At 47.4% G+C, this 12,435-nt stretch overlaps 1 protein-coding gene across 3 annotated transcripts in view; it reads right to left on the bottom strand.

Moving 5' to 3' along the window:
- Nucleotides 1-12,435, bottom strand: part of USP32 (ubiquitin specific peptidase 32) — a 245,394-nt gene that overhangs the window by 33,268 nt on the left and 199,691 nt on the right. For all 3 annotated transcript variants that reach the window (XM_060259077.1, XM_060259078.1, XM_060259079.1), the window contains exons 17-20: nucleotides 9,431-9,585; nucleotides 6,107-6,188; nucleotides 3,089-3,163; nucleotides 1,764-1,902 (exon numbers count right to left, since the gene is read on the bottom strand). In XM_060259077.1, the coding sequence (XP_060115060.1) occupies nucleotides 1,764-1,902; nucleotides 3,089-3,163; nucleotides 6,107-6,188; nucleotides 9,431-9,585 (451 nt within the window). The remainder of the gene's footprint in view (nucleotides 1-1,763; nucleotides 1,903-3,088; nucleotides 3,164-6,106; nucleotides 6,189-9,430; nucleotides 9,586-12,435) is intronic.

Below are 12,435 nucleotides of genomic sequence, written 5' to 3'. Positions count from 1 at the left end.
GTTAATAAAGCCACTGAGTTATCAGCCGTTGAGTTTTTTCAATCAAGGAACTACAGACCGATTTCGCACTCACCTTACGCCACTCTCACATTTGTCCTCCCAATTTCCCACTATCTGTGCCGGGCTGCAGCAAGCATTGGCGTTTTCGTGCAGCAAACGGAAACCGCTAAAACCCAGTTTCCGCTTGCTGCGCGAAAATGCTGATCCTTGCTGCAGCCCTGGCACAAATAGTGGGAAATCAGAAGGAAGCCGCGCTGAGAAGACCAACATGAGAGCGGCGTAAGGTGAGTGCGAAATCGGTCACAAAGAACAGGAGTCTTTTGTAGCACCTTAAAGACTAACACAGTTTTAATTCAGAATGTAAGCTTTTGTGCGCACGCACACTTCGTCAGACAAACTTTGTTGGTCTTAAAGATGCTACTGGACTCCAGTTTTGTTCCGTTGCTTCAGACCGACATGGCCGCCCACCAGATCAACCTAGATATTATTTATTTATTTAATATCATTGGCCACTTTCCTTCTTTACAGATCTCAAGGAAGCTTATAATATAAAAATAATATAGAGCACAAAAGAAAAGAAATACAAACAAAATGAAACATTGAAAATCAGAATTTAGGACTGTTTTAAGCAAATGCAGTCCTAAATGAAATTGTCCTCAGCTGCCTCCTACTAAAGATCAAAAGTTCCACAGAACAAGGTGGCAAAATTCCCGAGTGCACCTCTTCAGTCTCCAGGAGAACTGAAAGCACTAACTTCAAAGACAGAGAGAGAGAGAGAGAGATTCACCACATCAAAAGCCTCCCTGTATGCTGAAAATTGCAACATCAGGGAATGGTTCAGGCGGGCAGCCGTTTTGGTCTGAAGCAACGGTGGCACCTTGAAGACCAACACAGTTTAATTCTGGGCAGAAGCTTTCATGGGCACACTTCCTCATTAAGTTTCTTTGCATGTTTTTTGTTTTGATGTGCACAAATTGAAAACATGTGCAATTACATCTCCCCTCACCCCAAAATCCAAAGGTGTGTGCAATGCGGTATTCTCACTTAGGCATGTATAAAAAAGAAAAAGGTAGTCCCCTGTGCAAGCACCAGTCGTTTCCAACTCTGGGGTGACATTGCTTTCACAACGTTTTCATGGCAGACTTTTTCCAGGGTGGTTTGCCATTGCCTTCCCCAGTCATCTACACTTTCCTCCAGCAAACTGGGTCCTCATTTTACCAACCTCGGAAGGATGGAAGGCTGAGTTGACCTTGAGCTGGCTACCTGAACCCAGCTTCTGCTGGGATCGAATTCAGGTCGTGAGCAGAGCTTTGGACTGCAGTACTGCAGCTTTACCACTCTGCGCCACGGGGGCTCTTGGGTAGGCTTGTGTAGGACAGCTCTAAAGAAACAAGGCCCTCAACCAAACTGACAAGCAGTCTTTCAGCTCCAGGGGAAGATCTAGTTTTCATCACTTTTTTTTTTGGTTTGTTAGCTGATGAAGATCTTGTCTCTTGACTGACCTTTAGGGTATATTTGGAAGTATTTCTTTCCTTTCAAGGTATATTTTCAGAAACAGAGAACGACTTGCCCACCTTGACAAGAGTCAACCTCATCACGGTCCAGCCAACCTTGCTTTTCGTCATGGGCTAACAAACATTTCACATGCGTTTGTATTCCTGTGCGCATAACTATATATACCGTGAGCTGCCCTGAATGGCCCCTTGTGGCAGCAGACTCTTCCAGCCCTCAGAGCTGAGGCTCCTCAGAACAAGGTCATTTACCTGTTTAGCTCATAGAGGTGTCTGCCCGAGATGAAATACCGCGTGAGGGGCTGCGTGTTGCTGACACACTGGATGCTGGAGTTCATGAAGCAGGTGTTCCCGAGGTTGCTCAAGCCTGTGGCCCCCTTTTCAGTAGGAACTGGAAAGAGTGAAAGAGCAGAGCCGGTGAGGGAACATTTGGCCACAGAACAGAAATTGATGGAGGAGTCAAAAGAGGGGAAAAGGGTTGGCCACACAAATGCCACAGGATGACAACTTCTCCTACAGAGCCCTCCTCAGCTGACCCACGGAGCCCTAGCATCTCAGCGTTCCCAAAATCTGAAACTCTGGTTTGGGCAGGACAAGCTCACACCAGCAAGTAGGAGGTCTTTGCATTTGGTAAACAGGTAAATGTGCAAGCACCAGTCATTTCCGACTCTGGGGTGACGTTGCTTTCACAACGTTTTCACGGCAGACTTTTTACAAGGTGGTTTGCCCTTGCCTTCCCCAGTCATCTACACTTTCCCAACAGCAAGCTGGGGACTCATTTGACCGACCTCGGAAGGATGGAAGGCTGAGTCAACCTCGAGTCGGCTACCTGAACCCAGCTTCCGCCGGGATCGAACTCAGGTCGTGAGCAGAGAGCTCGGACTGCAGCACTGCAGCTTTACTACTTTGCGCCATGGGGCTAGTTTGCATTTGGTACATGCAGGCAAAAGAGTGCAGGGAAGACCTGCTCGAACGGTCACACGAACCAATATTTGTGTCACTCTCTCCCTCTCCCCCACAACCGGTGAGACGTACGCTCTCTGCAGCACTGCCATGCTAACATGCATGCAGTGGCTTGAATTGAATCCGTGGCATGCAGGGCCTTGGATAACTATGTCAAAATTGCCATGGAACCAGAATGGAAAGGCTTGCAAAGACAGCAGTGTCAGAATTTGAACGGGCACAAGCATAGATACCCACCCACTCCCCTCCTTCCACTGACTGTACTAAAAGGACTGCAACACTCCCCCCCCCCTCCTGATCAAACATTGCAGCCTGGTCTGCATATGCATTGGAATGGCAAGGGGAACAGACTGTACCATTCCAGACTGCAGGTGGGGAGAGGCCATTTTTCAAATTCTCTCCCATGTTTTGTTTCAAGGAACGGCCTGGGCCAAAAAGAATACGTCTCCCCGACTTGCCAGTGTTCCAGCTGCAGGGATTTCAAAAGGAATGTAAGTAAGCATTCCGAAACAGGATTCCTCACCCGCAGTCTGCAGCGATACAGTCCATTCTACCTCTCAGCTGTGCATGTCAACCAGACCTTAACTACTGATTTGTTTCAGGCCGACTCTTACCCTTGTGCCGATCAATTTTACTGCTGTTTGCTATGAAGGACATCTCCTCTGGCCAGCTCATATCTTTGTTGCGGACTGAAAGAGATAAATTGTACAAAAGGTTCAGCTAATATGCAACACCTCGACATTTGGAATACAGTTCCAGCTCTCTCATAACCTCTACAAAAAACCAAACCAAACAAAAAAACCAGTGATGCCAAAGTACAGGTTTCTTTCCAGTCCCTGAGGAAACCCTCAAACCTCCATGGATGAGAATGTTTCTGAACTGGAGCTGAGCTGCAAGATCAGTAGGATTTATATGCCCTCTTTTTAAAAAATGCACGCAAAAGAACTATGACAGGGGTGGCCAATGGTAGATCCCCAGATGTTTTTTGCCTACAACTCCCGTCATCCCCATCTTTGGCCAAGCTGGCTGGGGATGACGGGAGTTGTAGGCAAAAAACATCTGGAGAGCTACCGTTGGCCACCCCTGAAATATGAGATCAAAGGAAATAACCTTCACTACAAACTCCAGCGACAGCTTACCTTCAAACCGAACAGGCAAAAAATCAAGGTTTTGGAAGACAAGCCAACTGGTAAAAATCAAGGCTTCCGTCCACCCACTTCTTCCTCCTGGCCTTCCTTTTCCCAACCCATCCTCCTAGGGTGGGTTCTCGCTTCCAGGTGGCCCCACTGCAACCTCTGCCCCACCTTCTCCTTCTCCTTTTCAATCCCATTCTATAATCAGTTCCTTAGTTACCTTCTCTGTACCGCCCCGCCCCGCCCCTGACACAAAGAAAAGGAAAAGAAGCTCAACTTCTCTAACGTCCAAAAGCTTGGATTAACTTGGAAGCTGAGGAAACAACTTTGGACTACGTGTTTAAGAAAGGGGGCACGCTTCCTTTTTTTGAAGGACAGCTGTCCTGCCATACTGTATCCAAAGAATTCCTTTTCACACCAGAGAAAAGGAGCACAATCCAGAGGGGCAGCAGTGCGGGTCCGTTAAAGAATCTGGGGACGCCTCGAAGACATTGTGGCATCAGCTTCCACAAACCAAGTCTATTTTTGCCCGATGCATGGGTGGAGGCAGCACTTGCGTGCGTGCGTGTGTGCATACGGAGGTGCTACCTATTACAAATTGAGGTCAGCAGGTTTCAGGAATGCAAAGAGAAGAAGTAGCAGAACTGCAGATTTATACCCCGCCCTTCTCCCTGAATCAGAGACTCAGAGCAGCTTACAATCTCCTATATCTTCTCCCCCCACAACAGACAGCCTGTGAGGTGGGTGGGGCTGAGAGGGCTCTCACAGTAGCTGCCCTTTCAAGAACAACTCTTGCAAGAGCTATGGCTGACCCAAGGCCATTCCAGTAGGTGCAAGTGGAGGAGTGGGGAATCAAACGGTTCTCCCAGATAAGAGTCTGCACATTTAACCACTACACCAAACTGGCTCTCTCTTTGGAGTTGTTTGGATACAAAAGAGTGTCCCATCAACTTAGTCAAAAGAGGAAAAGAGCCAATAAAGAGCCGGTGTGACTCCAAATTAAGAATATTAACAGATTGACAGGCACTTAAAGAACGACAAGATTCTACTCCAGTTCCTCCTTAAAGACCAACAAGATTTTCAGGGTGTACGCTTATATCTAGAATATTGTGTTTGCACCCAGAAAAGCATATATGCAGAAAATTTTGTTGGTCGTTAAGGTGCGAATGGACTCAAATCTTGCTCTTCCACTACAGTCCAACACGACTTTTGTTGGTCATTTGCATAGTTGAGTCCGACTCTTTGCGACCCCATGGACCAAGTCACATCAGGCCCTCCTGTCTTCTACCACCCTCTGAAGTCTACTCAAATTCATGTAGGTTACATCAGTAATGCTATCCAACCATCTCATCTTTTGTCATCCCCTTCTTCTTTTGCCTTCTGTCTTTCCCAGCCTTCTGTCTTTTCTTTTGGCTTCTGATCTTCTCCAGGGAGTGCTCCCTTCTCATTTGGTGGCCAAAGGATCTGAGCTTCAGCTTCAGCATCTGACCCTCCAGGGAACAGGCAGGGCTGATTTCCCTGAGGACTGACTGATTGGATCTTCCTGCAGTCCAAGCCTGATTACTTTAGCTGCTTTGCACTGGGAGTGTCTTTTTGTCACTCCCAGGCAGGGCAATTCTTAAGTCTGGTATGGAACCTCACCCACCTATAGCTTACAATTCTTTACCTTCTCTGCATAACTAAGGATTCTCCTGTCCTGTATCTGTTGAAGTCAGGCAAAAGACAATGATGCCAGGAGAAAGTCAAAGCCAGTAGGAAAAGGAACAAACAAACAAAGGAAGCCGCAGCCTTCAGTTCTCAAAAACTGAACCAAGGTTAATGATACAAAGTTTTTTGAGTTCATTAATTTATAAGATCATCTGAAGTGACTTGTCAGCACAAAAAGCACACCTTAGTCTTTAAGGGGTCACCGGTACCCTTGTCTTTTATGCTGAAAGGGTTTATTTAAGGTTTGGTACAAAACATGTGCCTTTTGTTTAAGATGTCTTTCTTTGAAAAATCAGCAATACACAATTTTATAGATAAATGGTTTCCCTTTTTTGAATATCTTAATTCCGATGCAGACTTTCAGTGCTATATTACATTAAAATACCTTAATTTCTCATACTATTGATTTTACTTTCTAGTGCTTCAGACATGCTAATTGTCTTTATCTTTGTTAAATGATGAAAACAATCATGGTGACAGTGCTATTTATGTTTGCTGTACTGTTTCGAACAGTTGACGGTTGTTTGTTAAATATAAAATTAATAAAATTTAAATATATTTAAAAAAATTAGCAATACAGATGAAATTAAAAAATACCACCACAACCCCCCCCCCCCCAAAAAAAAAAGTATCTTTGAACAGGTCTGGCCCCAAGAGAACAATTTACGGAGAAAAACAGGGGACATGTGCAAAAGTACCCAACGGCAGCCCCTGCAGATGCACTTCTAAGATAACGACCGAAACTAGCACATGGCTCAGAACCTGCAGCGGGGTCCTTTGTTTTTCTTTTACCTTCTATTATTAAATGCTGCTCATCTTGTATGCTCAGGTACTCCAGTGTGTGGTCCTCATCGTCCAGAAGAGTAAGGTAGTTCTACAGAGGAAAAACAGACTATCAACCCAACATCCCTTTTTTTTAAAAAAAACCCAAAAGCAGGACAGGACAGGAGGAAATTGAAGAAGAAGAAGATATTGGATTTATATCCCACCCTCCACTCCGAAGAGTCTCAGAGCGGCTCACAATCTCCTTTACCTTCCTCCCCCACAACAGATACCCTGCGAGGTGGGTGGGGCTGGAGAGGGCTCTCACAGCAGCTGCCCTTTCAAGGACAACCTCTGCCAGAGCTAAGGCTGACCCAAGGCCATGCCAGCAGGTGCAAGTGGAGGAGTGGGGAATCAAACCCGGTTCTCCCAGATAAGAGTCCGCACACTTAACCACTGCACCAAACTGGCTCTAGAGAAGATGCCACTAGAGAAGATCTGGTGAAAGAGGTATTTGGGGGAGAGAAAGAGAGAGACATGAACAGCACACCTAAGGGTTGGGGGGGGGGGGGGGTTGGGGGGGGGGGTTGGGGGGGGGACATCTACCCTGTTCTGTGTGGGCCAATGCTGATGTTGTATGAACCACAGGGCTTTCCACGTACCAGGTCAATCACTGGGTGGGGAAGAGATCGGTACGAGGCTGTGCACACAGATGCCGTACATTGTATGGGAACCTGATGGGAAGGTGCCTAGGAGCCTTACAGGACAAGCTCTTCGAAAATCTGCTTTTGTATTGGGGATTAAGTTTGAGTCCAGTGGCACCTTTAAGACCAACGAAGTTTTATTCAAGGTATGAGCACTGTATTCAAGGAAGTTTGCACGTGAAAGCTCATACCTTGAATAAAACTTTGTTGGTCTTCAGGATGCCCCCGGACTCAAAACTTTGTTCTGCCGCTTCAGACCAACACGGCTGCCCACTGGAATCTATATTTGAGGGCTAAGCTCCATCTCAAGATGTACCAAGGCAACACTCCCCCCTCCCCCAATGCACACACAGATGCAACATTTTCAGATGGGGATATTTGTTTCTGCAGGGACTGAACTTTACCCTGGATTCCAACACCTCGCATGAATTCCTAAGCATCTGAGGTCAGAGCTGAATGCTGCAAAACATATAAGGCCATTACTGAAAGCGGCAGCCACATGTCTGGCACATCTTACTGAGCCTGGTTGTCCCAGCGATGCCTGAGCACTTTACCAGCTGGCGGGGGAACACACAGCCGCGTGATGGCGAGACAAAGGTAAACCGTTGTAGATGTGACAGAAAGCGATGGTGTGGGCGGCCCTCTGGCTGTGATGTTGTGGCAGTCGAGGGGAAGTGTGCATTGTAATGCTTTCAGACGCCTTGTCACATTACTTCGGCAACCGTGTACACTCGACAACCCGTTCTCAACAGCTTCTACACGCCCGCTAAACTGGATTGGAGAGGGAGATAAGGACTACTGGCATTTAATTAAATATCTGTGATGACAGGCTGGAGTTACCAGCCAAACAAAAACCAGGGGTTCTTGGCTCAGACCTCCTGATAAACCACGGTCCCCAAGTGAGGTGCCCACGGGTGCAGTGGCACCTGCCAAGTGTTTTTAGGAAGTGGGCAAGGCCCAGCAAGGCTTTTGATTGGTTAATGGGGATTTGACTGGATGGACAGGTGTTTTTTTTTAAAATGTTTCTTTGGCTTCAGCTGCCACCGCTGCGCAAGGATCTTCGCTGTGCGACTGAAGGGAAGCTGTATAAGGATTAAGGCTGTCGCTGAATCTGTTGACTTCCCATTTCTTTGCTTCCTTACGAAGCTATTCAATATACCAGGCTGAGTCGCTGGTGTGGCCTTGCAGACTGAATTCGGTCAGCCATCGCTGGAGGCTAGGACATGGACACTTGCGTTTAATCTGTGCCTAAAGTTATTTTTTCCTGTTAATGGCCACCTGGCCTTATTGAAGGAGGACTAAACATGGTTTAGGATCACGGATAAGAAATTGCTGGCTACCGGTTTTAGTACAGATGTTATCCAGGAACTGGGGCTCACTGAATCAGTAATTAAAAATGGACGAGGCAGATTGATTATAACAGTTCTATTTTTCACGTTCAATGAGTTTGTTCATCACAATATTTTTGGACTACTTCCCCCTGATTCTCTTCCTTCCTGTGTGTCTCATTTGAGCCTGCCTGGTCTTTTTAGGGTTTTTATTCTTGCTAGAAGGGATGCCCATTCAACAGGGGTTATGAGAGGCTGTTTTTTTGCATCTATCTACTCTGATAGATTTTGGGTTTGCTCCCTTGCTAAAAAAGATACCATCTCTCATGTTCTACTGGAATGTCCTCGATATTATCACTATGCCGTTTCACTCTACCATGGCTGGCGAATTTCTACGACCCTAATCCAAGCAGGACGGTCCCCCCCTCCTACTCTCAGATCAAAACCCTACTATAAACTTTGGATGTCACGATTTTTTAAAACTCCTTTTGTCTTTTGGGAAATTTACAGAAGAATCTCAATGAACTTTCAGACTGCTACACTGCTCAGGGCACGGAGCCACGGAGCTTTTATTGAAGGAAGGGAAGGCGAAGCTTGCTCACCTCCCGCAGCAGCTATTTCGTGACAGCTATTCTGTGGCTGGGCCAACCATGCTGAGTCAGAATTCCAAAAGGTGACTGAAGGCTCAAAAAGGCTGACAAAAGGCTCACCCATGGGGTTTGACAAAAGAGATGCCCGTCTTGCCTCTACAGGGCCAGGACCTTTTCGGTCCTGGCCCCGACCTGGCGGAATCAGCTCCCTATGGAGATCCGGGCCCTACCTGGCTCGCTGGCCTTTCGTAGGGACTGTAAAACGGAGCTGTTCCGCCAGGTTTTTGGATGAGGCAGCGGGCATCCATCTACTAGACCAGCTGGCCTCCGCCTACCGACCTACTGCACAACTGTATTGTGCTGCTGTATTGTGGTTCTATTTTTGTGCTATAGCACCTTGCTGTCATATCATCTCACTGAATCATCTTGTTGCGCTTCACTGAACATTGAAGTCGGTTTTATTACGATTTTATTTCTATTTGGTGTACTATAAACAAACTAACAGCAACAACAATATCCAAATCTGAGTCCATCAGAAGACAAAGTGCTTAGCCAGATGGACCCACCGCTTGCCTTGACACAGTAATTCTCGCACAAATAAAAGCCATGCTGTGTCATCATTTGGTCCCAAACAAGGGGGCGGATACCTCCCCAGCTTTCAGTGTCACCTTCCCCCCCCCCCGCCCCTGTGCATCCAGCTGCTGTCTCCTCCCACGAAAACTCTGTTGTTACCTCGCTGTTGTACAGCCACAAGCGCATGTCCTCTTCCTTTATCCGCAGCCTCTGGGACAGGTACTCGTGGATTTCTTTAATGGTCTGCATGCGACTGAAGCAGCCCGTGTAGGCCAAGACTCTCTTCAAGGGGGCGTTGGGAGAGGGCACGTTCCCTGAGTTTGCAAGAGGGCAAGGAAGGCTATTATAGGGGGACGGGGAAGAGGATGGCCAAGATGCTTGACTCACAACTGGCGACAGACTGAACCTCCCCAAACACAGTTTTGTACGCCTGGGCCCTGTAAGCTCCTGGTGTATTAAGAACGGCTTCTGACAGTCCCTTTCTCCCACCCTACATCGTAAGCAAGCAGAAACTGTCAGAAGATGTGAAATGAATGAACTGGAAGATGAAAGTCTAATGCACAGAATTTCCAAAGAAGATTGGGGGGAGGGGGTGTTCTGATGTCACATAGCATGTAAGAGAGTGATTGGTGCACCAACGCACTCACTGGATGGTCACTCTCTCACCAGCCTCAGTCTCCCTTCTGTAATATGAGGATAATCGTAGAGCCCTACCATACTGGAGTGAGGCTGAGGCACATTGGAAGAACAACTTGCTCTGCATGCAGACAATCCCCAGTCCAGTCCCTGGCATCTCTGCCAGCAGCTGTTGGGAAAGGGCTCTCTCTGTCTGGGCTTCTGAAGAGCTGCTGCCAGTCAATACGGCCCAGGCTGATAGATGGGTCAGTGGCCTGACTTAGTCTATAAGGCAACCTCACAAGTTCCGCCCTTGCGGTGGGAGGATCTGTCCCGGCAACAGATCAAGGCACTCTTGGTCTGTACTTGTTTGCGGCACTCGAAGAGAAGTTCCTGTATGATGTCTGTGCCATGTCAAATTGCATCGAACGCTTGTCTGGCTCATCGCTATAAAATACCCCAATGAGTTAAAAGCAGGGGTTGCTTTGTAGAAAAACAGGTAGTGGAGCTCATCCAGGGATTGTTATGCAGCTGCAGCTACTATTCAATGGACAAGGTGGGGAGGAGGAGGTGGAACCCTCAGAAAGGTTCAGGAGCTGTGCTCCTGTGAGCTCCTGCTGAATCCGAGGCCTGGTTAAAAGTATTTACATCCACTCAGCAGCACTACTATCAAAATGTTTTTTTGAGATGGTTACTCTTTGCAAAATCCATAAAATGAAAAATAAAGTATTGTTAAAAAATGGCTACAGACCACTGGTCTATCAAATTTGGGCTGTATCAACAGAAGTCTAGTGTCCAGATCACGCGATGTGATGGTATTGCTTTGCTCTGCTCTGGTGAGACCTCACCTGGAGTTTTGTGTTTGGTTTTGGGCACCACATTTTAAGAAGGATATAGACAAGCTGGAACGGGGCCAGAGGAGGGCGACGAAGATGGTGAGGGGTCTGGAGACCAAGTCCTATGAAGAAAGGTTGCAGGAGTTGGGCAAGTTTAGCCTGGAGAGGAGGCTGAGAGATGATATGATCACCATCTTCAAGGACTTGAAGGGCTGTCGTCTAGAGGAGGGTGTGGAATTGTTTTCTGTGGCCCCAGAAGGTAGGACCAGAACCAGTGGGTTGAAATTAAATCAAAAGAGTTTCCGGCTCAACATTAGGAAGAACTTCCTGACCGTTAGAGCGGTTCCTCAGTGGAACAGGCTTCCTCAGGAGGTGGTGGGCTCTCCTTCCTTGGAGGTTTTTCAACAGAGGCTAGAGGGCCATCTGACAGCACTGAAGATCCTGTGAATTTAGGGGGAGGTATTTGTGAGTTTCCTGCATTGTGCAGGGGGTTGGACTAGATGACCCTGGAGGTCCCTTCCAACTCTATAATGCTATGATTCTAAAGTCAGTATTGCCTACTCAGACTGGGAGCAGCTCTCCAGAGTCTCAGGTGGAACATTTTCACATCACCTGCTCCCTGGTCCTTTTAAATGAAGATGCCAAGGATTGAACCTGGGACCTTCTGCATACCAAGCAGATGCTCTACCACAGAGCCACGGCACCTCCATTTAGAGAAGTCAGACCATTGGTTTATCAAGGTGAGTGCTGGCTACTTTGACTGGCAGCTGTTCCCCAGGGTCTCAGGGAAAGCTCCTTCAACATCACCTGCTGCTTGATCCTTTTAAACTGGAGATCCCGGGAGCTGCACTGGACCTTTGGTGCACCCAGCTGATGTTCTGCCACTGAGCCCTCAGCCTCATCCGCCTCCAACCTCCAACCACCTCCCTGTTTTCTTGGCAAGTGGCAGAGCATTTCACATTTCAATGGTCCTACTGCGGAGGGGGAAACAAATTCATGGCACGTTTCCCGGAAGCTGCAGCCATTTCTCTAGGGACTGACTGAACACTGTGCATCCCTTATAACCAAGGATCAGGATTATGCATGGCCCTTTCCTTGCGCATTCCTCAGCACTCTTTTCTTCCCTTAACCACACCGTTAGCATCGACAACAGGCATGGTTAACACTAATGAGGGTTTCACCCTTCAGTGCATTCCAACCTCAGTCTAGAGCAGGGGTGTCAAACACATGGCCCAGGGGCCAAATCAGGCCTCCAGAGGGCTCCTATCAGGCCTCCAAGCAACTGGCTGTCGTCTGCTTCCTTCTCCCTCTCTCTTGCTTCCTTCTGCATCACAGCTTGCTTTGCAAGGTTCACTCAATAACACAGGCGCTACATAACAGAACCTCTATTTTCTCAATTGGCTGAGGCTCCTCCCTTGGGAAGGAAGGGGGGGAAGGCAGAGCTCGCTTTGCCAGGCTCTCAATTGCACAGCAGAGCTACTGAGCCAAACCCTCTCTTCCTTCTATTGGCTGAGGCTCCTCCCCCTTCTGGTCCCCTGGGGAAGGGAAAGAGTTCCAGCTTCCTTTGCCTAGTTCCCTTGATCCCATGGGAGAGATACAAAGAAAGCACCTTCAAGACCATGTGCTAATGTTTTAATTTAAGGTTAAAACATGTTTTATTTTAAGGTTTGTTTTTTTTTAAATCTTGTAATCATGTTATCATTTATAAAGTTT

This window comes from Heteronotia binoei, chromosome 18 (assembly GCF_032191835.1).
Source record: "Heteronotia binoei isolate CCM8104 ecotype False Entrance Well chromosome 18, APGP_CSIRO_Hbin_v1, whole genome shotgun sequence".
Lineage (NCBI taxonomy): Eukaryota > Metazoa > Chordata > Lepidosauria > Squamata > Gekkonidae > Heteronotia > Heteronotia binoei.
The sequence above is the reverse complement of the archived record's forward strand: the minus strand, read 5'-3'. Positions and strand labels throughout refer to the sequence as shown.